General features: G+C 51.6%; 7 protein-coding genes across 7 annotated transcripts; 1 reads left to right on the top strand and 6 right to left on the bottom strand.

Annotated features, from left to right (window-relative positions):
* Positions 1–1,775: 1,775 nt before the first annotated feature.
* Positions 1,776–3,096, bottom strand: MIND_00783100 (uncharacterized protein; the record flags this gene model as incomplete). Its single annotated transcript, XM_037364518.1, has 7 exons — positions 1,776–1,838; positions 1,897–2,136; positions 2,181–2,240; positions 2,288–2,782; positions 2,835–2,879; positions 2,923–2,937; positions 2,989–3,096. The coding sequence occupies 7 exons, from the start codon at positions 3,094–3,096 to the stop codon at positions 1,776–1,778; spliced, it is 1,026 nt and encodes a 341-aa protein (XP_037220162.1).
* Positions 3,097–5,219: 2,123 nt separating this feature from the next.
* MIND_00783200 (uncharacterized protein) lies at positions 5,220–6,649 on the bottom strand (the record flags this gene model as incomplete). The annotated part of the gene is made up of 8 exons (XM_037364519.1): positions 5,220–5,300; positions 5,352–5,600; positions 5,651–5,713; positions 5,767–5,856; positions 5,899–6,132; positions 6,184–6,267; positions 6,314–6,325; positions 6,374–6,649. 8 exons carry the CDS (start codon positions 6,647–6,649, stop codon positions 5,220–5,222), a joined length of 1,089 nt encoding a protein of 362 aa, XP_037220163.1.
* A 1,775-nt stretch (positions 6,650–8,424) lies between these two features.
* MIND_00783300 (uncharacterized protein) lies at positions 8,425–10,919 on the bottom strand (the record flags this gene model as incomplete). Its single annotated transcript, XM_037364520.1, has 12 exons — positions 8,425–8,469; positions 8,520–8,819; positions 8,867–8,926; positions 8,976–9,254; positions 9,308–9,352; positions 9,402–9,413; positions 9,469–9,861; positions 9,912–9,983; positions 10,033–10,398; positions 10,447–10,527; positions 10,574–10,585; positions 10,635–10,919. The coding sequence occupies 12 exons, from the start codon at positions 10,917–10,919 to the stop codon at positions 8,425–8,427; spliced, it is 1,950 nt and encodes a 649-aa protein (XP_037220164.1).
* Positions 10,920–13,969: 3,050 nt separating this feature from the next.
* MIND_00783400 (uncharacterized protein) lies at positions 13,970–15,306 on the bottom strand (the record flags this gene model as incomplete). The annotated part of the gene is made up of 8 exons (XM_037364521.1): positions 13,970–14,035; positions 14,086–14,250; positions 14,308–14,367; positions 14,418–14,447; positions 14,497–14,979; positions 15,027–15,077; positions 15,121–15,135; positions 15,193–15,306. 8 exons carry the CDS (start codon positions 15,304–15,306, stop codon positions 13,970–13,972), a joined length of 984 nt encoding a protein of 327 aa, XP_037220165.1.
* A 4,130-nt stretch (positions 15,307–19,436) lies between these two features.
* MIND_00783500 (uncharacterized protein) lies at positions 19,437–20,135 on the bottom strand (the record flags this gene model as incomplete). Its single annotated transcript, XM_037364522.1, has 1 exon — positions 19,437–20,135. One exon carries the CDS (start codon positions 20,133–20,135, stop codon positions 19,437–19,439), a length of 699 nt encoding a protein of 232 aa, XP_037220166.1.
* A 1,859-nt stretch (positions 20,136–21,994) lies between these two features.
* MIND_00783600 (uncharacterized protein) lies at positions 21,995–23,928 on the bottom strand (the record flags this gene model as incomplete). Its single annotated transcript, XM_037364523.1, has 12 exons — positions 21,995–22,032; positions 22,086–22,127; positions 22,179–22,220; positions 22,277–22,303; positions 22,354–22,410; positions 22,460–22,513; positions 22,562–22,603; positions 22,655–22,684; positions 22,730–22,762; positions 22,815–22,865; positions 22,917–22,952; positions 22,998–23,928. 12 exons carry the CDS (start codon positions 23,926–23,928, stop codon positions 21,995–21,997), a joined length of 1,383 nt encoding a protein of 460 aa, XP_037220167.1.
* A 1,204-nt stretch (positions 23,929–25,132) lies between these two features.
* MIND_00783700 (Histidinol-phosphatase) lies at positions 25,133–26,141 on the top strand (the record flags this gene model as incomplete). The annotated part of the gene is made up of 3 exons (XM_037364524.1): positions 25,133–25,291; positions 25,334–25,861; positions 25,911–26,141. The coding sequence occupies 3 exons, from the start codon at positions 25,133–25,135 to the stop codon at positions 26,139–26,141; spliced, it is 918 nt and encodes a 305-aa protein (XP_037220168.1).
* Positions 26,142–26,859: the final 718 nt, after the last annotated feature.

Genomic DNA, 26,859 nt, shown 5'->3' on the forward strand with positions numbered 1-26,859 from the left:
TTTACTCCATCCCATCGAGACGACAAATGACCACTGCATTTGCGCAGTATCACACTGCTCATGCGATCCAAGCTTTATGTCGAGACAGGAAGGATTAACTGGCGGTACGTATGGGTTCTCAGGGAAAGTTGCTGACCCCATGTCGTTGGAGCGGTAACTTGGTGTCGAAGTATCAGCTCAGTCATAAACGATCTCCTCATCCACATCTTGCTTTTGCTGTTCTCTCATGTCTCTTTCTCTCTTCTCAGACAACGATTGGACCCTTCCTATTAGCATCACTCTTGCAGAGCGACTCGTCTTTGATGACGGCACATGTGCGTGCTCGAGCCAGTAGGAAGCGGTGCCATCTCGTGCGTCTCCGCCAACCTGCTTTACCTTCAAACCTCGGTCCGATTTCACACTTTTTGATCACTGCTTCTCCGAGACATCGCCTACTTGGAAATACGGGAAGGATTAACCGGCGACGCGCTGACAAGTATGGGTCCTCTGGGTGCCTCCGTTGGTGTTGGGAGGATTCCTCTGCTTGTAGGGCACGTTGCTTTCCCCAGGTTGGGACGCCAAACCGGCTCTGTCAAGATGATGGTCGATCGGAGTTACGGTAACAACAGTGTTCAAAAAAGAGTATTTTCGCCTCCGCTATCAATACCAAGTACAGACAGTAAACATAATACACGCTTTCAATGTTTGTTTATTTGTTTGGCTTGCACGACAAACTAAAAGAACTGAAACGATAGTTGGTCCCATTCACTTTGCAACACCGTTTTGCTCTTCAAATCTTCTTGTTCAGCATCCTGGCCAATCGGGACTGCAGCGCAAATCGGAAGCAACTTGCTCGATGACATTGCATGTTGGTGAGGCAGTTGATCGATTCATCCTTAACTTCTTCCCACTATCGCAAGGGACTCCATAAAAAATACACCGCACAGTATCCCAGACCAGAATCGCAGTCGGCACCGCATATCGGATGAGTGAGTGTGAAACCGTCACACATCGCAACTCTTTCCTTCTCCACCAATGTTCCTCGAGAAATTGAACATCGTCTAGTGCTGCGGTACTGGCCTCCCTGCTGTCCTGTCCCGATTCAGCATCCCTTTCTTGTCGACACGCTGTCCTGTTTCCGACATGGCCTATGTTTCGACCACAGATTTCTGCATTCTCCGCTCTCTGTTATCACGGTACGTCTACGCTCAGAAGACAGTGTCCCGCTGCTAACAAATACCAGTGCCACTTGTCTCAACCTTCCTAATCCTTCCTCGACGGTATTGACTTGTTGTTTCATTCACTGGGTGCCAACGTGACTGTCATTGATCCAATGATCCCATTTTCTTGCGCTCGTTCCACGACGAACGGACCTTCCTACTTGCATCACTCTTGCAGAGCGACTCGTCTCCGATGGCACCTAAGCGTGCTTGAGCCAGTAGGAAATAGTACCGTTTCGTGCGTATTCACCAATCCCTCCCGATTCGTCTTCAAGCCTGGCTTGATTTCACACTTGTTCTCCACTGCTTCTCCAAGCTGGCACCACTTTGGAATACGGGAAGGAATAACGGGCCTGCGCTTTACGATTATGGATCCTCAGGTTGCTCCGGAAACGGCGTGGTGGCCGGAGGATTCCTCTGCTTGTAGGGCACAGTACATACCCCCGCCAAACCGTCGCTTCCAAGGCTGGCGATCGATTGGCAGTAACTGCGGTGTTGAACAAGGGTGTTTTCGCTTGCCGTGTTCATATCTCAATAACTGTATTACCATGCGAGATGTACACTTGATTACTTGGCCTAAGAGAGACAATGATTGACGGTTTTGATTATTTTTTTGCTCTTGATAAGCCTGTGCCCATCCTGTTGGATAATGTCAGTCTTTCGTTGACAACACAGACTGTCAGTAAGAGTTGCCCACCTTGTTATCACCGTCAACAGGTGCATTCGTCAAATCCTCAAGCACCGTCTCAGGAGCATCCACCACCTCCCCACCATTTGAATCGACACCGCTAGCCTGCGAATCAGAGATAGACGAGACACCAGAGCCTTCCCCGTCGGATGCAAGTGCCAGATCTTCTCCTTCGATGGCGGACTCGCGGCGAACTTGTGCTTGGAAATCAGAGTATATCTTGCTGACGTCCTCTTGACCAGGTGTGGGCTATTGTTCAGTCAAACAAGCAAAAAGATAGGTTGAATGCGTACAGGGAAAGACGCGGTCAAAGCATCGCGGAATTGGTCGCCCGATTGCGGAGTCGTTGGCTCCTGTTGTGCATAAAAAGATGCTTTATCACGCGACCACACAATGGTACCTTGGATGTCAGTGGCTTGTTATCCTGTTTTGACAGCAATGAGATGAAGGCATTGGTGGGGAATAGAATATGCCATACCCCGGGCTCATCGTGCGAAGTTGCAGGATCCTGTTGAACAGACGGATAACCAGAGAGCACCTCCGAGTCGTTTGCATTGAGTTTTAGGAAGCTTGCTGGGGGACGGGGGACTTGAAGAACATCGAGATGGTGATGCCATAGTTCAACGACCTGAGCGGGCGATCTTTTGACACCGTCAGAACACAGAACCAAAGGCCGACTTGAAACAAAAGCGTCTTCTTCGCAAGTTGGAGAGGTGCTGACGGTATGCGCGACGTTAGAAGTAAACAAATTGCTGTTGAAATCACGGAGTGGCGGGTTGGCGACAGTTGCTATATCCTCAGCAGCACGCAGTAAGTCGTCGCCTTCCAGCGCAGTAAGATTGGCATCGGTAGTGTGGAGAGGGTTAGGGACAAGTATAGGCTCGGCGAGAGTAGACTGCGAGGCATGATTATCAGTAGCCAACACAGCGAGTTATTGTGCGACATACCGCATTGGCTCTATGAATGCTGCTGGTTTCTCCACGAGGATGAGCCTCCCAGTAATGAGTCGATGAGCACGAAACAGCTTGGGCATACCAAAGAAACATCCGACTAGAAGACTAAGGGTGAGCTAGGCCTACGACCAAATACTAGTATACGCACCCGTGCGTTCTTCCAGCCGGGGGGTGGTGGAGGCCGAACAAGGGGGGTAAGTTTGGGGAGATATGGGTTGCGCGCGGGCTTCAGGGTCTTGGAAAGGTGCTGTTCCATGGCAAGAGATTGAAGAGAAGGTGGATGTGACACGACACCTCCTCCGCTTATATAGGCCGAAATCCTCTTGTAACGCAAAAACGCGAGTTCACTAAGCTGGCGCAGTTCTTTTCTTCGCATCGCCCACAGAAACACTCCTCCCACCTTCCATCTCAGTTTATTCATAGTTGCCAAGTATTCGAGCCGACAAAGGGTTGTCAATGAAAAAGAGTCAAAATACGAGCGCGATTATCGACGAGATCAGAAAAAAGCCAAGATGTGAGCTGGGTTGGTCCGATATTCTGCCCGCTCAGGACACATGGAGGGTATGCTGAAGGTCTTTCACCAGGCACTGGCAATTAGCCAGAAACGCAAATTCGTGCCAGGAGACAATTTCTTACACACCTAATTCAAGTTGCAGAGGTACTAGCTGCGTCCGGTAGATCCACAACACCGTAAACCAACTGATTTCTTTCTTCCTGGCTCAGAGAGCGAACGACAAGTTTTCCGAAAAGACAAGGCGCCAATTGTTTGATTGGCGATGCCACGACTCATCTGTTCAAACATCATGATCCAGAAATGTTGTGCTCAGACGTTATAGATCTTCAAGTCGCGATTCGCATACTCGAGGTTACTCTACTGGTTCCAGCCGGAATCACTCTATCGGCAGCATTGTTTTTATGGTGTAGTAGCTTTGCAGTCTAAGGGACCATTCGTCCAGTCATTGACTATTTATTTTATTCCAGGCAGGTTTCATCGTTGACTGCAAGGCTTTGCAACGAACAACCCTGCCTAAGATGCAGACAGACAAGACCGTGAATCATGACGCCGACTTGTTATCGCTGGCCGAATTGTTGGAGAGCTCTGAGTTGTGTGCTGTTGTTTTGGTTGACTCTGGTTTTACTCGCAGCTTTCTCATCAAGTGCCGGTGAAAACACTGTCGCTTGAACTTGTTTGCTTACGGCTTTCCTTCCTTCCAGGTCTTGTCAAGCTGAAGATCATTTAACAGAGCCAACTCCGAGTCCGAGTCGGTCTGAACCCGCCTGAACGTAACCCAAGTCACCAGGAGCAGATTTAAAGCGTTCATTTGAGGTTAGTACCAGCTAGTCTGGCAGAAACTTGACATCCCTCACCTCAGGAGTCGGTCGGATCGCTTTGCATCGACAGATCCTACCATGGCACAACAATGTTCCCGCGACGCACTATCGCAAGCCTGAGAGTACTCGGAACTGCGGCGCAAATCAAAGGTTGCTAATCAGAGACGATCTGTCGGATACTGGCGACCGCGAATGAGACAGTCACAAATTGCAACTCTTTCCTCTCCACCACGCACTTGAGACCGTTCGTTTGGGACATTAAGCAACGAGGCTCCACACTCCGCCGTTCAGTATCCCAGTCGACCTTTGGGAGACGAAGTTTTACTAATCATCAAGTTTATAATAGTGCCACTCGTCTCGAAATGCACATCGAATACCTCGTTGCTCGACTCATCGTATACATGAGCACTAGGTTGTTGGTCGGTTCTGCTCCGCGACAAACACATCATGTGCCCTGGACCACCGTTACTTCGCCCAAAAATCTAATTCGACAGGAGATCGTGGCTGGAACTGGTAATATATTCACTTGCTGTTTCTCTCTCTCCTCTTTCCTTGCTGGTTGGTCGACTGTACTGGCCTGACGACGAGCGGGCCGTCCTATCAGCATCACTCTGAATCTTGCAGAGCGACTCGTCTTACATAGACGGCGCATGTGCGTGCTCGAGCCAGTAGGATGTGGTGCCGTTCCTCCGTCTTCGCCAACCCTGCTTTACGTTTAACCTCGGTCCAATTTCATGCCTTTTCTCCACCGCTTCTCCAAGACATCGTCTACTCGATATACGGGAAGGAGTAACGGGCGATGCGCTGACAAGTATGGGTCTTCGGGGTGCCCCGGGCAACAGCGTGAGAGACTGGTTGACCCCTCTACTCGTCTTGCACATTGCTTACCCCATGTTGGGACGCCAACCCGGCTCTGTCAAGATCGATGGTCGATTGGCAGTAACAGTAGTGCCGAATAGGAATGTTTTTGTCTCCGCCGCAACTGATGTTTCATTCGTGTGCTCCACTATCAATACAACTTTCTTTTTGACTTCTGATGCGTGGCGTTTACGGGAATTCGAAAAGCGATCCAGCGTCCTTCTTTCTTTGATTCAACACCCTGTATGTGGTTGCTTGTCGGTTGACGTCCTATCGAGAGATTAGTGAACGATTTAACACTAGGTAGCATGTACCACCCACCTTGAGTTCTTCGACATCGATGATGTTGGTCATATTCATTGCAAAGGCGTTATGACGGCCTAGAGCGTCCTTAAAAGCTTCGAGGTCTGGTTGGTTAGTTATATCCGTGGCAAAGTCTTCAGACTGGTTCGCAGCCAGAGTGTTGTTCCGAGTCGAGGCTGATTTACCAAACACGTTGGTGTTGCGACCTTCGGCGTTGGTCGACTCCTCTACTTGAGCTGATGGTTTCGAAAAGACGGGAATGATGTCCTGTTTTTATGAATTAGGATCCTACCAAGCGCCAACAACATTCAACTCACTGGGTCGAACGAGCCGCTGTTGACGCCAAGTAGCTCACTTGCCGCTGTTGGGGCCGATGATTTCTGTCGAGGGCCGGTCAATGAGAAGACTGAATTTGAGGTTGAGAAGACCAAACCGTCAGTGCAGTCAAAAATGTCTTTCGGAAGACAGTATCGTCAGCTAGCCTGGCTCCACCCCCTGGGACCAGGTGCTCATCATTGATAGCCTAGTCGTTCATGTAAAGGACGAGATATTTCGCATAAGACACCACATCAGGGGCCTCTTCAGGCAAGAGCACAAGTTCTGCGGTATTCTCGATGGTGGACGAGTTGTGCGGAAAGTCAAAGGGCAGAGGGAAACCTGCTGCTTCATAAAAGGCAGGGGAATTGAAGAGTTTTTCGAGAGCATCATCAACTGCGGGATCCTCCAATGCTAATTCCAAATCGGTATAAGCCAAAGCATCAACCATCGTCAGATCCGGGTGCTGGTTAGCTGGCAATAGCTGCAATTCAAGATTGTTAGAATTTGTCGCTAATTGTGAACGGTGACATACGTTGTTTTCGACAAAATCATCCCCGAGCTGAGCTTCCCCGACGCTTTCCTTCACCTGGTATTCCTCGCCGTCCTCGTAATCATCCTAGTAACGATAAACAAGGGGAAGAGGAAAACGAGCTTAGGCATACATCAGGTGAATGCTGCATTCAGGTGAGCGACTTTGGTGTATGATTGCAACGGGCACATACTGGGTCTAACAGGCGAGCTCGTTGTGAAGGAAAGGGAATAGGTGCTGGCGTTGGCAGGGTAAGGCCGGAATAAGAGGCAGCGTCGTCCAGTTCTGGAGTCACGAACTCTGCTCGTCTCCTCGCTTCGTCTACTGTGTTGATCTCTTTGAAGGCGGAATAGGTAGGCGTAATAGCAACATCGGTCCTCTTGCTGGGAGATGGGGAGATATATGCACCAGCAGGAGGGCTGGGCCGCGGCAGAGGCATGAGCATAGGGAGCAGTGGGTCGTTCTGCATTTGGGAGAAGGAGAAGATCGACGATGTGACGCGACGCGTTTTGGCCCCCAATCGCGAGTAAAAACCATGAGTCCTAGCAGATCCAATGAAGCAGGCGCGTCAACCTTTTGCTCCTTTGTCGCCGTCCTGATGAATGCGCTCACAATAAGCTTGGTCAGACATAAAACATTAGTTTTCAGTCTGAGGACTCCTTCGTTTTTTCTCTTTTCGCGGCGGCGCAGCCCAAAGTCGCCGCTCAAATAAAACCGCTTCCCACTGTTTGTCTCGGGCTGGTGCTTAGGCTTGTCCTCGATAACGAAAACAAGCTTTTTGACAAGATGGTAGCGGGAGTGTCAAGAAGTTTTGGCTTGACCAAGAGATGGACGTGTTTATTCTCTTTTGCTGCTCAAGCGGACAAAACTGGCAAGATTGTCCTAATTCAAGGTATGAGCTGTAACTGGAAAGTATCAATGCGTGTCTGACGAGAATGGTGGCTTTTCACGTACCAGATTTCCCTGCCCACCCAACTAGATCGCATGCCAACCCGCTCCTCCTATTACTCCGGAAGCTCTCTTCGTCGTTTTGAACATGAGAGAAAGAAAGAAAGGTGAAAGTGCCTCGGCGCTAATCACAATTTGATTCGCGAGTGACCAGATAGTTACTTGGCAACGACCTCGTTCGACAGGGCCGACTCGATCTAACCAATTGCCTCATGTACTATGGGTAGCCTAACTCACGAGGCACGGTCGCCTGACGGAAACTTCACATCTCCCACTTCAGAATGCAATCGGACCCCAAAACTCTCCACTTCAGGGCTCTGTCCGGCTCTAATGACTCAAAAATATTTCCCCAACGCACAATTCACGAACAAGCAATATCGCAAGAGAGTACTTCGATACACTGGCACAAATGAATTGCTGATCAGAGGCGATGTATCGGATATTGTGAATAAGACAGTCACAAATTGCGACTCTTTCCTCTCCATGCACTCGAGGGGTCGTTCGGCTGGGCAAACATCTGCATCTCAACCAACAAGCTTGCGACGGTGTCTAGTAGCGACTTATCACTCTTCGTCTACGCTCGGGAGACCAAGTTCTAGCGACAACAAAGTTCAGTGCCACTTGTCTTAAGATGCCCGGCGAATGCTCGTTACTTAGCTGACCATAGGTTGTTCGTCAATTCTGCTCTGAATCCAACGTATAATCCACAGCGGAGGGCTGTCGTATCTCAACACGCACTTCCCCGCATCGACTTCGACAGAAGGCCATGGCTAGGACTGGTGAATGTATTGACTCGCTGTCACCTTCTCTCCTCCTTTCCCGCTGGTCTATTCCGACGACGAATGGGCCTTCCTATTCGCATTGCTCTTGCAGAGTGACTCGTCTTCGACGGCACATGTGCCTGCTTGAGCCAGTAGGAAACGGTATCAATTTGTCCGTCTTCGCCAACCCCTGCTTTACCTCCAATGCCGGTCCGATTTCACGCCCCTTCTTCACCACATCTCCAAGCTGCACAACCCTTGAAATCTGGGAAGGAACGACGGACGATGCGCATGCGATCAGGAGCTCTCAGGGGCTCCGGTAAAACGTGGGAAACTGGAGAACCTTTTTGGTCGCAGTTGCACATCGTATACCCCATGTTGGGACGCCAAACCGGCTCTTTTGAGGTGTTGTTTGAATGGTAGTAACCGTGTTCCTGTACGAAGGCGTGTTTTCGTGACCATATGTTGTTACAATGATTTAAACATAATGTCTATGATACCTGACTACCTTTAAGCCACCCACTGGTACATACAATTACAACACGACTTGACGAGTTACTTTACGTTTCCCAGCATCGTTCTGGAACCAATCAATAGAGGCACCAATCAATAACACATATATTGACTCACCTGAACTTGCCCATTGAGACCAAAGTCTCGAGACCAAAGACTTGCATCCCCGAGCTGGAACACTTTCTTTGACACCCCATTGTTTTCGACTCCGTCACCACTGATGTGCGACACATTCGACTCCTCGTTAGGCTCGTTAGCAACCGTGTTGCTGATATCAAATGCAAAGTCTGCATGCCGGTTCGCAGACAGAGTGTCGTCTGTTCCTTGGGGACCAACCAATTCTTCAATCGAATTGACAATGGCAGTGCCGGTCTGCGTCTCGTCTTGGGCCGATAACTTTGGAAGGACGGAATCGGCCTTTCTGCGGGTTAGAACTTTATCAAGGTTGAAATCATCCAGCATACTGGAAGCGAGCCATGTGTCTTGCTATTGACAGCCTGCCCGTCTATGGTGTTCGACGAGTTCTGTACATGGTGAGTCAGAAGACCCGATTTGAGGTCGACCATAACAAACCATGAGCGCAGCCGTCACCATCTGGTTTTCGTCTGAGATGGACTGATTGTTCAGATACTCGATGATACTCTCGGAGTAATCAACATGAGGGGCCTCTTCAGGCAAAGACACGAGATCTGGGGCAATATTGTCGATGGTGGATGCGTCAAGTGGAAGATTCAGTGCGTTATGCAACTGAAGATTGTCGATCACGGCATTCAAACCGTCGGTCACTTCTGGGTCATTCAACAGCGAAGCCAAGTTAACGGTGAGGATGGGGTTATCTGCTGCTGGCAACGACTACGATGTCAAGCTGTCAAATTTTGAAACTAGACTTATAAACGGTGACTTACAAAGGCAGGTTCAAATTCGGCGTCTTCAGGTTTACCATCCTCATCCTAGCAGTGATGAACAAGTAAACGAAGAACGATGTGAGTGTGGGCATACGAGAGGTGATCTCTGCATTAGTGTTATTAGTTGTTGAGGTACTATATCATGGAGACGGGGTACATACACAGTTCACAAGACGATTTGGACTTGGAGGGAACCGGGTAGGTGCTGGAATGGGCTGGTCGGAGAACTTGAGATAATTCTGGGAACACAGAGTATAATCTTGAGGTGAAAGGGTTTCGATCTTGTCTGGGTGAGAGAGGCTGGTAGACTGTGAGTGTGCCTCCCCGTGGTTGGACACTTGATGCAGCGGCCTGTCGTTCTCGGGTCCGTCGACACTAGCCTCAGGAGTGGCTGGTTCGTTGGTTATATCCATCACCAAGTCTTGATACTGGTTCGCAGCCAGCGTGTCGCTCGCAGTCGAGGCTGAGTCGCCAAACACGTTGGTGTTGCTACATTTAACGTTGGTCGGCTCCTCTATTTCAGCTGATGGTACCGAAAAGACGGGAATGATGTCCTGTTTTTGTGGGTTAGGATCCTATCGCGCGCCAACAACATTCAACTCACTGAATCGAACGAACCCCGATTGTTGCTGTTGACGCTAAGCATCTCACTTGTCATTGTTGGGGCCGACGATTCCTGTCGAGGGCCGATTCAATAAGACCATGTGAGCTTGAGAAGACCAAACCATCAGTGCAGTTAAAAATGTCTGTTGGAAGACGGTATTGTCGGCCAGCCTGGCTCCACCCCCTGGGACCAGGTGCTCATCATTGATAGCCTGGTCGTTCATGTAAAGGACGAGATCTTTCGCATAAGACAACACGTCAGGGGCCTCTTCAGGCAAGAGCACAAGTTCTGCAGGATCCTCGATGGTGGACGAGTTGTGCGGAAAATGAGATGGCAGAGGGAAACCTGCTGCTTCGTAAAAGGCAGGGGTATTGAAGAGTTTGTCGAGAGCATCATTGACTGCGGGATCCTCCAATGCTGGTTCCAAATTGGTATAAGCCAAAGCATCGACCATCGTCAGATCCGGATGCAGGTTAGCTGGCAATAGCTGCAATTCAAGATTGTCAGAATTCGTCGCTAATTGTAAACGACATACTGTGTTGTTTTCGACGAAATCATCCTCGAGCTTGGCTTCCATTTTCTCTACCTGGTCCTCCTCGCTATCCTCGTGATCGTCCTAGTAACGATAAACGAAGGGAAGACAATGACGAGCTTGGGCATACCATCGGCGAGTCCTGTGTTCTGGTGAGCTACTTTGGTTTTATGATTGTAACGGGCACATACTGGGTCTAACAGGCGAGATTGTTGTGAGGGAAAGCGAACAGGTGTTGGCGTTGGCGGGGTAAGGCCTGAAGGAGAGGCAGCGTCGTCCAGCTCTGGAGTCACGAGCTCCGCTCGTCTCCTCGCTTCGTCCGCTGAATTAATTTGTTTGAATGCAGAATAGCTCGGCCGTGCATATATCATAGCAACGTTGGTTCGCCGACTGGGAGATGGGGAGCGATATGCCCCGGTAGGAAGGTTGGGCCGGATAAGAGGAATCAATTTCGGGAGAGAGGGATCGGGTTGCATAGTGGAGAGCGAAATAAGAGAGTCTATGTGACGCGACGCGTCCTAGCCATAAAGATGGACCCGCCAAGTTCTAGATCAGCAATATCTAATCAAGCAGGCGCGTTTTTTATCTTCTTCTCGTCGTTGTCGCCAATAGAATACCTCCAGACAAGCTCAGTAGCGACACGACCCCAGTTTTCCTTGCTTCGTTTCCTTCTCACTGCTCACAGAAAGTCTCCGCTCTTCGTCTTGGGTTGACATGCTGGGGGTCGACTTGATGAAAACGCAGCTGAGTCTTGCAACGGTTATAGCCGGGTTGCGGGCAAGTTTCGAAGACATCGGGCATAATCAGGACAAGAACGAATCGCTTTCTTCTTGCTACTCGAGCAATACACGACTGCAAGATTCTTGAAGCTTCAAAGCATCAATGTGTGTTTGACGAGGGTAGTTCTTTTTTTCGCATACCTGAATGCTCCTCCACCGGCTGCCTGCCCAGCCACCTCGCATTCCAGCCCAATCCTCCCTTCGGAAGCGCTCTTTCTCGGGTTGACCATGACGGAACGAAAGAAAGGTGCAATTGGCTCGGCGCTAATCACAATTTGATTCGTGAGTGACTAAATTACTTGGCAACCCGGTCTTGACCGCACCGTGAGCAAACGACTCATCGTTCTCACTCTCAATCGACCGCATCTGGCATAAACGCCAATACCCATATCACTAGGTGCGTGCTATTGTCTCAAGTTGAAGACTCTTTTTCACTCACCTTTCATTCAGTCCGGCCAAGCCAAGTGGAAGACGGCCTCGTTAAACAGAGCCAACTTGGTCTAAGCCACTGATGCCCCCCATGTGGTGTAAGCAGGTGAAAGATATGGTGGCACTGTTCAACAAAGAAATCTCGGTCTGAATACGACACAATCATCTCTATGTTGACTCGTCTCAAGCAACAGAGCAATTTCATGCTCGATTTCTAGTCAGCGTCCTTGTTAATGGAAGCAAAAGTCTTCTATCTGCGCAACTTGTCCCGAACCGATTCCCTCGTCGTCGTCTCCACTCTGCGCGTTCCCCCCACTATCTCAGGCGACCCCGTAGCAATATTGTTCATCCATCCCCCTTCGATTGGGAGCAAGATTTGTACGCGCACCAACAACTCGGTCTCAAGAATTTACGACTCCTGTTTGGCTTGACGTTGCGCCCACTCGTCAAACTTCTTGCTTCAATGTAGAGCCTCCGACTACAGTAGAGGAGAATTAAAAGCAAAGTTATCGGGGTTATTTGACGTCTTTTGAAAGGTATACCTCGCTTTTCGATAGGTCAATTGACCGAGCACCAATAGTTACGGTTGAAACCTGTTGAAACTCGGGCAAGTTGAAAGCTAATATTTCGTGTTCAAATCCAGTTGGCAGCGTGGAAGATGAGCCTGGGGATGGACGAGATTATAATCGTCCCGAGCTTCCTCCCACCACCGCAAGCAATGAACGATCCTAATATGCTACCAAATCCGTAGGCAGTTATCGTTGGTGTCATTCGCCATCGAATATCGGATGAGTGAGTGTGAGACAGTCACACGTCGCAACTCTTGCCTTCTCCTCCCTCGAGAAATCGATCTAACGCCATAGGACAGGTCCCTGCCATTCGTCATGAACAATTGTGTCAGACTCAACATCTTCTTCCCTTCACCAAGTTATGTTTGTTTGCGGCATCAGTTACCTTTCGACCATGAGCATTCCATGGCGTGTCTACGCTTAGGAGACAGTTTCACTGTTGACGAAGACCACCATTTGCTATTCCTGACACATTCCTCTATCGACTTGTCAATCTGGCACTCCTCTTTCTTCCACTAGTCTGACGACGAATGGGCCCCCTTACTTGCATTGCTCCCGCAGAGCGATTCGTCTTCTTGACGGCACATACGCGTGCTCGAGCCAGTAGGGAATGGTGCCATCTCGTGCGTCTTCACCGACCGCCCGCTTCTCCATCAAGTCAGGATAGTTTATGCATCCTTTTTCAACTGCTTCTGCGAGCTATCAGCGCCTCGAAATACGGGAAGGAGTAACAGGCGATGCGCTTACAAATACGGGTCTTCGGGGTGTTTGGCTGCTTAGTATCACGAGGACTCCCCTGCTTGTGGAGCACATCGCGTACCCCAGGCTGGGGCGCCAACTCGTCACTTTCAGGGTTGCTGGTCGAAAACGTAGTAAACATAATGTTGAATAAGAGCGTTTTCCCTTCCTCCACAACTTGTTGACAATAGTAGAGATTCTCGACCTTGGACTAATATTAATACATTCGCGCTGTTCAACAAAGAAAACATCTAATCGCAGGCACGACGCGGCACAAATGCGTCGACTTGTAGAGCAATTTCATAATTACTCGATTTCTGGTTGAATCGAAGCAAAAGTTTATCTGTGCAACTTTCTCCCAGCCGATTTCCTCGTCGTGCCCTTTCTCACCGACAGTGCCATTCGCCATTGATGATCGAATGAAAAATCGGAGGCGGAATATCGGATGAGTAAGACAGTCACATCGCAACTCTTTCCTTCTCCACTATCCACCACCAGGCTCGAGAAATCGAGCATCGTCTAAGGCTATCCGCTAGCTACTTGCCCGTGGACTTGTTCATCGACTCATTCAGTCTTCTTCATGCCACGACTGGGTCTCCTTACTCGCATTACTCCTGCAGAGCGATTCGTCTCTGACGGCACATGTGCGTGCTCGAGCCAGTAAGACAGGGCACCAGGTCGTCCGCATACACCAACCCTCATCTTCCACCCTCAAGTCGGGTCCGATTTCGCTCTCTTTTGTCAACTGCTTCTCCGAGCTATCACCATCTAGAAATGCGGGAAGGAGCAACGGGCGATGCGCTTGCAAGTATTGTCAGCGGGGCGTTGGGTTCTCAGTTTCACGATGACGTCTATACTTGTGTGGCACATTGCATACCCGGGCTGGGACGCCAAACCGCCTCTTTCGGGATCGGGGGCCGAGCGGAGTAACTGCATTCTCAAAACGAGAGCGCTTTCATCCATTATAATACATTTTGTCTCTTGAATAATCTCAGTCTATCAAAGCTGCCCTCACAAGCCACTAATAGTGCCCAACTGTACTCCAACTTTGTCCTTGGGTGATTGGCGGATATTCTGCTAAGGAATCATTAGAACCAGTGCGCATAGCACTCAAGAGCCACACACACCTTGGCGTTGACTTGAACATTGGTGATATCGTCAAGCACTAGCTCTTCTCCAGCGCATTCCTTCTCGGGAACCAACTCTGCCTCCTCTACTTTGATTCTTGAGCGCCGAACCTCTTCCTTGAGTGCCTCGTAAATCTCGGCAACATCTTCTTCGCCGGGAGAAGGCTAGTATTGGTCAAGTAAACACGCAGTCATCAACATATATGGAGTTTGAACGCGTACCGGGAAATAGCTTGTCAGGATTGCGAGCAACGGATCGCCGGCGTGCTCCGTCATCGGGTTCTGTTTTGCGCAATAAACAACAAACAATATCATGAGATAGCAGGACGCACCTGGCCCTCGGAATCGGGTGAGTTGCCGTCCTATTTGACAGCGATGAAATGGCGGTATATTTCGAGCTGGACAACATACCAGATCATATCCACAATATATGTTGTCGTGGAGGGCTTCATAGTACAGCGTTTCCGCGTTGGTGGAGTGGTCAGAGAACTTGAGATGATTCTGAGAACACAGAGTATCGTTTTGAGGGGAAACGAGTTCAATCTTGTCTGGCTGAGAAAGGCTGGGTGGGGGGCGGGAAACAAGCAGCTCGTCCGAAGTGTCGGCGAGCCAGAGATTGATTACATCGGCGAGTGGTCTTTGGACATTGTCGGAGCAGGTAAAGTAGAGTTGCCAAAAGAAGATATCATCCGCTTGTAGGGGTAGAGTGTTGAAGGTGTTCGCCGAAGTGAAAGATCGTGGGTTGAGGCAAATGATTTTTGGGGTCTCACTAGTTGCAATTCTCTGCGCAGCTCGGAATAAATCATGCCCTTCCAGAGAAGCGAGATCGGCGTTGTGGACAGGGTGGGGTCGAGGAGCAGGCATGATCAATGGGTTGGCGGGAAGCGACAGTAGCTGAGAGAGTTGTCAGCAGTCATGCAGCGGGTTGTTGCGCGACATACGGCGTTGGGCGAGTTAGAGATGTTGTTGTCTTTTCTTTGGCGGACGGGAGCCTATCAACCGTGAGCGAGGAACAAGAAATAGCTTTAGGCATACGAGAGGGATACCCGACTATAATATCAAGTGCGAGTTGGTCATTTTCGGTACTCATATGAAGGGGCCACATACACGGGCCAGCTCGTTATCCCAGCTCGGGGGTGGAGGAGGTCGCTTTAATGGAGTCAATGTTGGTAGGTATGGATGATGTCTTGGTTTTTTCTTGCTGCTGAGGTGGTGGTTCATCGTCAAAAGTCGTCGATGTGACGCGCTTTCACCCCAAATCCAATCCTCCACCGGTGATGGAAAAACGCGATCCAGTTGAGCTGGCGCGTTCCTTTTTCTTCACCATCGCCAATGGGACTTTCCCTCCAAGTTGCTTGATGATAAGCAAGAAACCAGATTCTCCAAGACTCCTCCATTTTCTCTTCGCATCACCTAATAGAACGTCTTGTCCGCCCTGCATCCAATTCCATTCTTTATCGCACATATCAGCCGAATTGACGAAGTTTCGCGGCACAGTCTTGAAGAAGAGCGCGTTTGTCGCCGGGATCAGACACAGCCAAGATGTTGTGAGTGGCTCGCCTCCCTTCTCCTCGCTTTTTGGATGGATGATTTGATGATATATATATTTTGTAGGTAATGGGAGGATGACTCAGCTCTGAGCCCGCTATGCTCCTGGAGAGGGAGGGCCTCGGTAGCCCACTGTCTAGCTAGCAAAAACTAAAACAAGCATGCAAAATAAGGCAAAGGGATGGGTGGGTGGGGACAGAAAAGGAAGGGAAGAGAGGCAGTGAGGAGGGAGGTAGGGAGACAGCAACGACGACGACGAGCGCGAAAAAGAGAGTGATGGTGATGTGACAGTGTGATGGTGCTCACTGCCCAATCCCGACGGTCTCGCCAGACCACCCAGGATTGGGACACGCTCGCTTTTTGGATGGATGATTTGATGATATATATATTTTGTAGGTAATGGGAGGATGACTCAGCTCTGAGCCCGCTATGCTCCTGGAGAGGGAGGGCCTCGGTAGCCCACCAAGGAGAGATCTGAGCGTGCGACCAGCCAGAGGAGGGGGAGCAAGCAGCGCAGATGCCAGAGGCACTCCATCAGACACGCCAACCCCCTTCGCGGCGGGCCAACTCTGGGGAACGGGTCGGTGGAGGAGGAGTGGGCATAGCAAGTGTCGACGAGGAAGAGGCAGCTGTCGCAGACAGGCCCCGCGGCGGCTGCTTACGGACAGCCACCCTTGGACGGTCACCCCCTTGCGTTGCGCTGGGGGGGGGGATCGGCTGGGACATGACCACTATGTGGGGACAGACTCGGTGGAGGGAGGCGAATAGTGAGACGAGGAAGACGGGGGTCCGGGGCCGGAGGGCGGTTCGGTAGACGTCGGGAGAGGGATGGAGGAGTTGAGACCGGGCGAGGCAGTAGGGGGGCGGCTTGTGCAGGCGGGAAGACAATGTGCGAAGAACCGACAAAGGCTCATCCACGTACAACTTCCACGCATCCGATTTCCACCGGCCAAGAAGCTTGATTTGCTCAGGCGAGTAGCCAGCCTCCGCGGCAGCAAATGCAGCACCACGGCGGAAGCTATGACCAGAGAACTCACTGGGATCATAGCCCGCCTTGGCCAGATAGTCGTCGCGGCAGCGCAGTGCAAAGGAGCGGGTAAGAGGCGAGCCAGCCGAAGTGACAAAGAGCGGCGCAAATGGGGAAGTTGCAGGGTGGATATCGCGATATGCACGGAAACGTGCGACAGGGCAGGTCTCTGCCCCTGGCGCAGCACCGACCAGCACACATGCCCCACGGCGGCCCACGTCCGTCTTACTCGCCTGAATATTACAGAGCAAGGAGTGGTCTGTAACGGCCGTGACACAAGCTTCCGAAAGGTTGAGCGAAGGGTCGAAGACAGCCCCATCAGCAACCGTAAACTTCGCCGCACCGCATGAACGCAGCCCATGCCAACGTAAAGGCTGACGCCAGCATCCTACCATCATGATCGGTTGGGAGCTGCGCCAAGACTGCCGCCAGGATATCCCGAGTGATTGGGCGGCGTGGGCGACGAGGCTTTGTCCCATAGCAGTGCTCAGCCCCCGCAATGATCCTCTTGAGAATCGGGCTATAAAGCGCGTCCATCGACCAGCCATGCTCAGCGTGAATAGTGCGAAGGCTGGTAAGGTACTTGCTGAGGGTGGCGGGCTGGACGAACTCTGCTCGGGTTGCGAGAAAGAGCTGTACTGCGGAGGGTTCGGCAGGGGAGGACAGACCCGTCTGGGCGAGTGAATCCACGTTCATGGGCGAACTTGCAGAACATTGCAACATGACCATCGTACTTGGCACGAGTTGACTCCCGTAAGCTGAACCAGACGAGGCGGGCGACGGTTGGGTGGAGATGCGCATGGGCCGCGAGCCAGTCCGATGAGGGAGCACCCAGGCCGGGCGGAGGGACGCGAGCCTGGACCACTGAAAACGGGACAAAGCATCAGCGACAGAATTCTCAGCAGTAGGAATCCAAACAGAGTGAAAGGTGAAGCCCTCCGCCGATGCCAATAATGCGAACGTCCGAAAAAGAGCCTGTGTCGGCGGGTGGTCAATGGAGCCTGAGTTCAGACACGTCGCAATAGCTTCATTGTCAACATGAAGAACGACCTCATAGCCCCGCCAGTGGGACCCCCATAGCTGTGCCGCCCGTAAGACTGCCCACATCTCCTTCCAGTGTATTGGCATGGCCATCCTGCGCTTTGGGCAGCGTTCCGCAAAATAGACATCATCCCAGAAGCCCCCAAGGCCCAGCTTGCCGCTTGCATCTGTCCACACCGAGATGGCCGGGCGGAGGAGGACGAATAGCAAAGGAGCCATTGAAGATGGGAAGGTACTGCTGCCACCAACGCAAATCCTTCCGGGCCTCGGCGGGGATTCGGCGCTGTAGAGAATGGGGAAGGGCCACAAGAGTCCGCATGAAGTCCCGAACACGACGCGTGAAGAAGCGAGCAGCAGGTATAACAGCCTGAGCAAAGACAAAGTGGCCACAAAGTTGCTCCAACTCATGATAGGAGGAAGAGCCCCGGCTTAGACAGCGCTCGACCATACCAGCCAGGCGGGTGACCTTATCAGCAGGGAGCCGTGCCTCCATCGCCACAGTGTCAAGTTCTACTCCGAGGAACTCCAGGCAGTGGCAGGGACCCTCCTCTTTACGCACAGAAAGCGAGAACCCAAGCTCCCGGGAAGTTGCGCGGAAGCTGTCACGTGCGTGAGTAGCATAAGCCAACCCATCCGACGCGAGCGTGACGTTCAGCCAATCGTCCAGATAGTGCTGGATATCGGAAAGAGACGCATGGCGGTGTTGAAGGATCCAATGATGGGCTTCCGCGAAATAATTGTAGATCCGAGGGGCTGTGCGAAGGCCAAAGGGGAGGAAAATGTCAAGGAGGGTACGGCCGCCGCCAAGTAAAGCCCATAAACCTCCAGTCCGCTGGGTGAATGGGAATATGCCGAAAAGCTGCCTCCAGGTCAGCCTTGTAGAGAAAGGCACCAGGCCCCGCCCGGCGGATGCGATCGATGGCCATGGCAATAGAGTCGAAAACAAGAGTGCCGAACTCGACTGGGATAGCATCATTAACTGAGTGAAGACGAGGCCAAGACAGATGATGAATCCTGCGGCGCTTAGTCGTGTACTTTTTTAGGGACGGAGCCCAGAGGGGAGAGGAAGGCGGAGGAGGCGAGTGGGGTCCCAGTCACGTCGATAATGCGGCCCAGGTCGACCTCCGTCTTGACGTCAGAGTCTACTGCGTCAGGAAACTCGAGGGCCGGGGGAGTGGGGGAGGGGGAACAAGTTTTCGACGAAGGAGATGAGTATGAACCACGCCAATATGGACACCATAGCGACTGCGGCTACCACTGATTGAGCGAAGTGACGATCAGGATACTCGGCCAAGGCGGTCTCCCAGGCTGGAGCATTCAAGCGGACAAGGGGCATAGGGAGGGAGTGAGGAGATGTTAGAGGAAATAGAATATGTGTATTAGGTCGAGCTGGTAGTGACGACAGGATAGGCGGAGCATTAACGATCTTTGAAATTATAGAAAAAGCATGGTCAGCATCGGTTCCCAGAACATAAGAGGGGAGTGAAAAGACTTTCCTCCTCGCAGAGCAAGGGGAGGGTCTAACCTCTCCCCCTCGCTGGCCCGGATGTTGAGGTGCGACACGCAGGGGGCTAGTCCGCGGTGCATGAAACCGGGCTACATTCGGGGAACTCGAAGGACGGGCAATGGGCCGACGAAGGAGGACATCCTGAAGAGATGCCCGGATTGGGGTGGTAGAGCAAACAGACAGTCCCGGCCCAGACTGCAGCGCTACAATACCACCCCCAAGACGCCCTCAGGCAGTGTCACCCCCTACTCCCGCTGCAGGCTGAGGCACTGTACAGAGGGGCTGAGGGTGCAAGCCACCACATTTCCCGCAGACATGACGGCGGAGACACCCAACCGATTCGCCATTGCAACCCGAATTGTTGTACCGGAAGCAAATCTCCGCTGCAGCGCCTGCTGGCCGGGCACGAGCTGGCGCTGCTGCTGTCGGGGAGGAAGAGGCAGAAGGGGTTGCGATGGGAACGGGAATGGCAAGAAGGCTGGGGGCCAGCAGGTGGGAAGTGTGAAGGTGGGGGTCGCTCTCCGCCCAGAGGACAGGGTTGAAGAAGGGGTCTGCCATTCGTTTCTGCACGAAGGCGACATGGTAGTCGAGAACGGAAGCCCACGAGTAGGCCTTCGCGATGGTGATAACGTTGCAGAGGTAGATGTTGAGGCCTTGAGTCACCGGAAGCTCCAGGTGCTCATTCTGGAGAATGGCCGTGAATACCGCCCAGCATTCCGCAAAGACGAGAACGTCTGGCACCTCCCGGAGCAGAGCGGAGGCGCCAGTTGGCAGCGGCGGGGGTGAAACCTCGAGTAGACCATTGACCCCCAACACAAGGGAGAGGGCAGGGGGTGGAGGGGCCAGAGTAAGTGCGGAGAAGACGGCCAAGATGGGCCGGAGGGAACTTGAAGTCGCGGATTTGTGCAATGGCATCGGCGGAGACATGCGTATAGAGAGCACCAGAAAGAAGTGAAGGATACCCACCTTGTGACCCAGGAGGCATAGCCAACGGGTTTGCCGGTCGGCCCATGACCCGGTCTAGCGGCGAGACAGCTGGCTGATTGGCTGTAATCCTTGCAATAGCCGCCAACAAGTCCTGGTGGTTCTGGTTGATCTTGGCCTCCAAGTCGGTGGTAGATGGTGCCCCAGTCATGATAAAAATGACAGAAAAGGAAGGGAAGAGAGGCAGTGAGGAGGGAGGTAGGGAGACAGCAACGACGACGACGAGCGCGAAAAAGAGAGTGATGGTGATGTGACAGTGTGATGGTGCTCACTGCCCAATCCCGACGGTCTCGCCAGACCACCCATCTCGCCTGGGACTCATGGAGAAACGTCTTTCACCAGGCATAAGCTTCAAAACATGAATTCGTGGCGGGGTGGAGAATTTATTCACATACCTGATCAAAGGCACCCGCTGCTACTCGCCAACGCGCGACATCACCAACCGACTCCTTCTTCGACGGTCCTCCCTCCCTTGTAATGGCTTGAGAGAAGGAAGAGACACTGGCAAATGCTTGGCGCCAATCACGTTTGATTCGCGACGAGCCTTCGTATTAGTAAGTTTCTTCAGCCTCTAACGAGTCTAGCCATCCGTCAATGCAGCACAATGTTTACTTGAACTCTTGGAGCCCATGGATAATGAACCTCCGCGAATCGAGTGCTCGGGGTCAAGATCACGATGTTGGCCACCTTCCCTCAGTGAATCTGGAATCGCGACAGTGTTTTGTGGTGTCGCTTCTCAGGAACCCCACTGATCCAGTTGCATGCTGTTCTTTTGGTCGACTCTCGTTCATTGTTGACTTCTTTCCGGGCAGTATTCGCCAATTGCAAGCCCTTTCAGCGTACTCATTCGATGGAACAACCCCAATCGACCAGCATTCCATGGGCCCAGCTAAAGAAAAATCGCAGGTTGCAACTTGAACAAGTCTGCATCTGGTCGGGCTATATGCGGAGGCCAAGGTGAGCAGAGTCGCGCTTCAAGTTGCGACTTGAAGTGGGTTATGCACGGTTGATGTCAAGAAGGGACGACATAAGAACAACCATCTCTTCTTCTTATGCTTACTCTTTCGTTGTGCTGGGAAGGGCTGATTCCGAAGCAACACGCTCAAATCTCAAATATAGACAGTTCAACTCGCGACCGACGACGGAATCAACAAATCGAGCGTGTTCATATTGCGACCTTTGTCACCTTTTTAGTTCAGGTGCTGAGCGGCAACCTGTTTACTGCCATATCATCACTAAATATGCGTGCGGCTCCCTTGCTTTGCACTCGCTTTGTGGCTGCGTTTCTTTCCGTGGCGTGGTTGCTTCAAGTTGGTGAAGATGCAAAGGTTGTGGAAGGCTGATTATCCGGGCGACTGAATGTCAGTGTGGTCCATGCTCATTGGCCCGGTCGTTCATCCCAACTCCAGCCAGTCTCAGACCCCGGTAGAATGAGCGGAAGGCAGTCATTCTCTTCCCATATCCGCATGCATCGAAGTCCAGTGCGCTTCCATCTCTGATTTTGGAACCCGCGATTCACAAGAGGGACAGAATTAGAGACTTCGTTTTTGCCTTGATCCTTGGGGATACTGTTTGCTTCGTTCATTTGTTCTCAATGCAATTGGCTGACCACCATCCGTGGCCCCTTTTTATTCTTAGTCCGTCGGAGTGTGAGAAAGATTCGAAACGGCTATTCGGGAGCGTGTAAAGCGATCAGTGGGCGACGAGGAATGGATATGCAAATAGATTGGGACATCAATGGACACAGCGAGTGGCGATAGCGATGAGAGGACATGGTAATGATTGAATCGTTCGGCTCAGCATCACGGTTCGCCACTGGACCGCAAGGATTTACTCATTTCTAAAGGACCACACGAGTGAGTGAATGGAACAACGAGACAAAAATCAACTTACCATCTTTCAGTTCTCCATTCTCAGCCTCCATCTTCTCAGCATCTGCCGGGTTGCGTAGTTAGCAAGATGCGGGCATCGAGAGGAAGCCCATACATGACCTGAGGCGTTGAATTTCCTTACGTGCCTCATTCAATACTATATGCAATTTGTTCATCAGCTTACGGTCAGCGCGTAGTGAGAGGATATCTGACCGTCTTCGAGTTGCCTCAACTCCCGAACTATTGGCAGGTAAGAGACCGAGAAATCAAGGTGAGCAAAGATGACTTGCCCGCATCCTGAGTTTGTCGCTCTGCTTCTTCAACATGGCGTTGGGCGTCCCGCACCGCTACCGACCACTGGATTAGATTAAGATAAGAGTAAGAATCGAGCGGTACCTTCCCGCTGTTTCTCAAGCTCGTCGTTTGATCTCCTCTCTGTGGTTGCGAGCGCTAATCATCCAGATGACAAGGTATCAGAGCAACGGGAGAAACGCAAACCATCAAGTAGTTCTTGCTCTTTCTTCTGGTAGATGAATGACACTAGATTGGTCATTCTGAGGGTGATATCACGATGGCTGGATGCGAACGCACGACTGATGATGTCCTTTTCTTTCTTTTTGACTGCATGTAATGAGTACGACCAGTTGAGATGAGAAGTCGACGCACATTTCGAAAGTTCGCGATTCTTCTGGCGGAGCTCTGTTGTGCCTCCATCAGAAATAGAGATGATCGTTGGAGGGAGAATACGCACCTCGCTTGAAATGAGCCTCAGCATATTGTGCTCGCTGCATCTCTGTCCAAGCTGGTTGGAGATCAACGAAGAGTGAAAGAATGATGCATGGATGGTCCTGACCAAAATCTTCACGGACACCTTCAATGGTAGCATGTCCTAAGGCGTTCAGTCGCAGACCTGACAAAGTTAGATGAACATTACCGTTTGCTGGAGGCTGTGACGGCGAAGAAGTTGGTTCATGACGCCGAGAATTGATCAACGGCGTCTCACACCGCTGGTCGGGCTCGGAGATAGCGTGTTGGGGGCGGTGATCAGAGAAGCTAGTGGGAGGCGGCGAAGCCGGCCTCGGCTTTTCGTAGGGCATTGGTCGGAAAGACAAAGGCGGACTTTTTGCACGCGATGCAAGCCGTGGGGAAACTACCACAGCGAGGGGAGGTAGCTGGGTGGGTGGATTTGTGATCGTGTTCCGGCGTTTGGAAGGGTAATGATGAGGCGACGATGGGCGTGGCGCCCGGTGGGGTAGTGTGGATTGATAGTCAGCTGAAGATGAAAGGGAGCGAGGTCGGCTTGCAAACGGCGCGGTAGTATACGGTCCTTGATCATGGCTTGACTCGAGAATGGGAGGCAGCGTCCTTCGATCCTCCATGTCTATCATTTTGACCAGAATTTCCGATACGAGAGCTGCCACATCAGGGCTGCGCTGACTCGGCGCGGTTGCTGCGATGTTTTTCTGGACCATCATAACCCGACTGGCACAAATCTCGGCTCTTGACGTCCAAGAGATGCCAGTAGGATCGGCCCAAAGATAGAGGTCGGATGTCTGAGGGTTGTCTGCCCAAGGGTGGCATACAAGAAACTTGTAGAGAGGAACTTGGTCTAGGAGCACAGAAGTCCATCTTCTCCAAGGTCCAGGGTCGTTTTCGTTTCTGTCTCTCCAGTAAAGAGCATGTGCTGTATGTGTCAGGTCGACATAGACATCTCCAGGATGACCAATGCTCGAAGAGGGGGGACCGATGCCACGAAACTCGACAAAAGGAATTGTACACGATTTCTTGGAGTTGTCGAGAGAGTACGGATGTCCAGAGGAAAGAGCTTCAGGGCTTGCCGCAAATGTTCTGTGGAAAGAGAGCATTGGTTGGTCAAAGGCAGAGCCAAGGCTCAGTGTGGGGCCGTGCAGCGCGTCGTGCGAAGGAGAAGCGATGCTCTGATAATCGTAACATCACCGCTGGCTTGCACGAAAAGGAATCGGGATGGATTGCATTCTTCGAAAGGTGTGAAAGATTCCCACGGACCCTCGTTGGCTGCTCTAATAATATCTGAATAACATTCTCAAGTTGGACGGAGATTACAGATGGGAACCGGGTGGGACTGTTGGGTCAACGTCACGGTCGACTCAACGACCGTGAATCAGTCAAGAGTCAAGACCGCCGCTGATCGAACCATGGCACTGGCAGCCGGCTACACCAATTTGGTGGTATTGACAAGAGAGAGAAGAAGAAGAAGTTGCTGTTGGCGAAAGTCGAAGAAGCCTGACATCGTCATCCACTGGTTGTCACACGTGACACTTCTTCTTCCTCTTGCATTCACCACTCAGAAATCGTCATGATCCTCGGGCTGGAGGCTTGCTCATCGTCTTACTGCTGCTTGTTTGAGACCCCGATCAAAAATATACCAACCTACATCTGTAGAAGATTGATTCCTTGACCGGAGAACCTTCAATCGCAGTCGTCATGAAAAAGGCGCGGCAACAAAATTATGCCTCAAGGTGCTTTTAGCAAACTCGTGCTGCAGTTGGAAGGTGTCACTTTCCACTCTCCTTAATCTCACTGTTTTGTTTTTCCACCCTAGTCAAGCCAGACGACCAATGGGCATTCCTATCAGCCTCGCCCTTGCAGAGTAACTCGGCGCCGTTTCCTGGTGGCTCGATATGCCGTCAGAGCCATCTCATACATCTCATCCGCTTTTTCCAACTGCTTCTGCGAGCTATTAGCGCCGTGCAATATGGTACAGGATAACCAGCGATGCGCTTTCGCAAGTACGTTTAGTTTCGTAGTTGGCCGATTTCTCTATTCGTCGTATACCACTTGCGAGGTTGGTAGTCAAATCGTCGTAACAGCGTCGTTGAGAGGAGCGTTCGCTTCTTCAGTCAACTTCAAGTAGACGAGCAATACATTTCATTTCCTTTGCTCTGATCTTTTCAGTCAATGATGAGACCAAGATTCCCTTCATTATTTGGGCCATGACTATTCAGTACTCAGTTCTCGTCCGCTTGCTTTGGGACGTTATTTTCGTTGCTGCAGTGAATCGTCTTCGTTTTCGATCTTCCCATTGGTAAGATGCCTCACAGCCACCACTCGCATTCTGGCCAGTTCTGCAAACACGCAGTTGGGACACTCGAAGAAGTCGTAAATGAAGCTATCCGACAACATTTTACGGTCTATGGACTGACTGAGCACGTCCCACGCTACCGACAGCAGGATCTCTACCCAGAAGAGGTGAGCTAACCTGGCATTCGCCGATGTTTTTCTGATGTACAGGCCGGATTAACGCCCAACGACCTCTCCACCCAATTTAATGCCTTCCTGGACGAGGCCCACCGACTCAAGCCTCTCTTTGGCTCGCAAATTCGCCTGCTCGTTGGACTAGAAACGGAACACATCTCTCCCGTTGATCTGGACGCCATCGCCCATCTGCTCCAGCAACATTCTGGCCGCATAGACTACATCGTTGGCTCGGTCCACCATGTCCTCGAGACCCCCATCGATTTCGATGAAGCTACCTATCACGAAGCGGAGCTCAAGGCCGGCTCGGTCAGTGCCCTGCTGGTCGCTTATTTCGAAGCCCAGTACGAAATCCTGGACCGGTTCCGGCCCGAGGTTATTGGCCACTTCGATCTCTGTCGCCTCTACACCCCAAGCTTGCGGTTCAGCGACTTTCCTGAGGCATTCGAGCTGGCAAAGCGGAATATCTTGTTTGCCATCGAATATGGCGCCCTTTTCGAAGTAAACGCGGCAGCGCTGCGGAAAGGATGGGAGACGCCGTATCCAGGCCCAGATATTCTCGAGGTACCATTTTTTCCCGTCTCGATAAGTGCGGCTTCTCACTTCCTTCTAGTTCATTGTCGCACATGGCGGCCGACTTGCGCTTTCTGACGACAGCCATGGGCCACACGCAGTCGGTCTCAATTATGGACGGCTGCCGGACTATCTCCATCGTGCTGGAGTGCAAGACCTGTGGACCTTGGCGCCGAGCGACGCTCCAAACCCAGGAGGACGGATGGTCATCCCTGTAAAACTGGATGGCGACTGGAAAAAGCATGCTTTTTGGACTCAGTTGGGGCTTTGAGCAACAAAGTCTTTATCAAGAGTTTTTTCTGTCAACGAAGCCATCGGTCTCATGTATGCCCTACTAGCTGACTCTCTAAATCGTGAAGGAGCACGCGAATTGCGGGATACTGGCGCTAAGTAACGAAGGGGGGCGGGTGATAACTGGAAGTTTATGGTGGTATACTATGTACTGCATGGCTTTTGGATCAGGTAAATGGTAGTGGAGGCCGTGTTGAAGTACACAAGTGTGAATGTTGATCAACGTGATTGCATCAGTGATATTCTGACCGCCGAGAGTAGTGATCTCAAGCTCTTTGCTTTCAAAAGGAACCACGACGGGCTACGAACACGTCGTGAAGAGGCTTGGAAGAGGCTCTTTGTACTCTACAAGTGCTTCCAAGGGCATACTGGCGAAGTTCTATTTGCTGCAGTGCGTTATCATATCTCGTCGAGATGGGCCTCCTCTCACACTCAGACCAGCGATTATCATGTCGGCCAAGCGAGCGCGCAGATGTCGCACATGCGGCAAGCCAATGCTCGGGCACAGACAACAGAACTGTGTACCCCAAGGAGTGCCAGCTGAAGGCGCTGACGAAGAGCAACCAGAGACTGAAGCTGCTCAATCGCTTGCCACCCCGCCCGTATCACCCCCAGCCGGGAATTACTTTGACTTTTCAAGTAAAGGAGCTGGGCCGTCACGCAACAGCACCGAGCTGGCTGCGATGGGGTTGAAAGCT

Source organism: Mycena indigotica (genome assembly GCF_014461135.1).
Source record: "Mycena indigotica strain 171206Taipei chromosome Unknown Mind.scaff0006, whole genome shotgun sequence".
In the NCBI taxonomy this organism is placed as follows: domain Eukaryota; kingdom Fungi; phylum Basidiomycota; class Agaricomycetes; order Agaricales; family Mycenaceae; genus Mycena; species Mycena indigotica.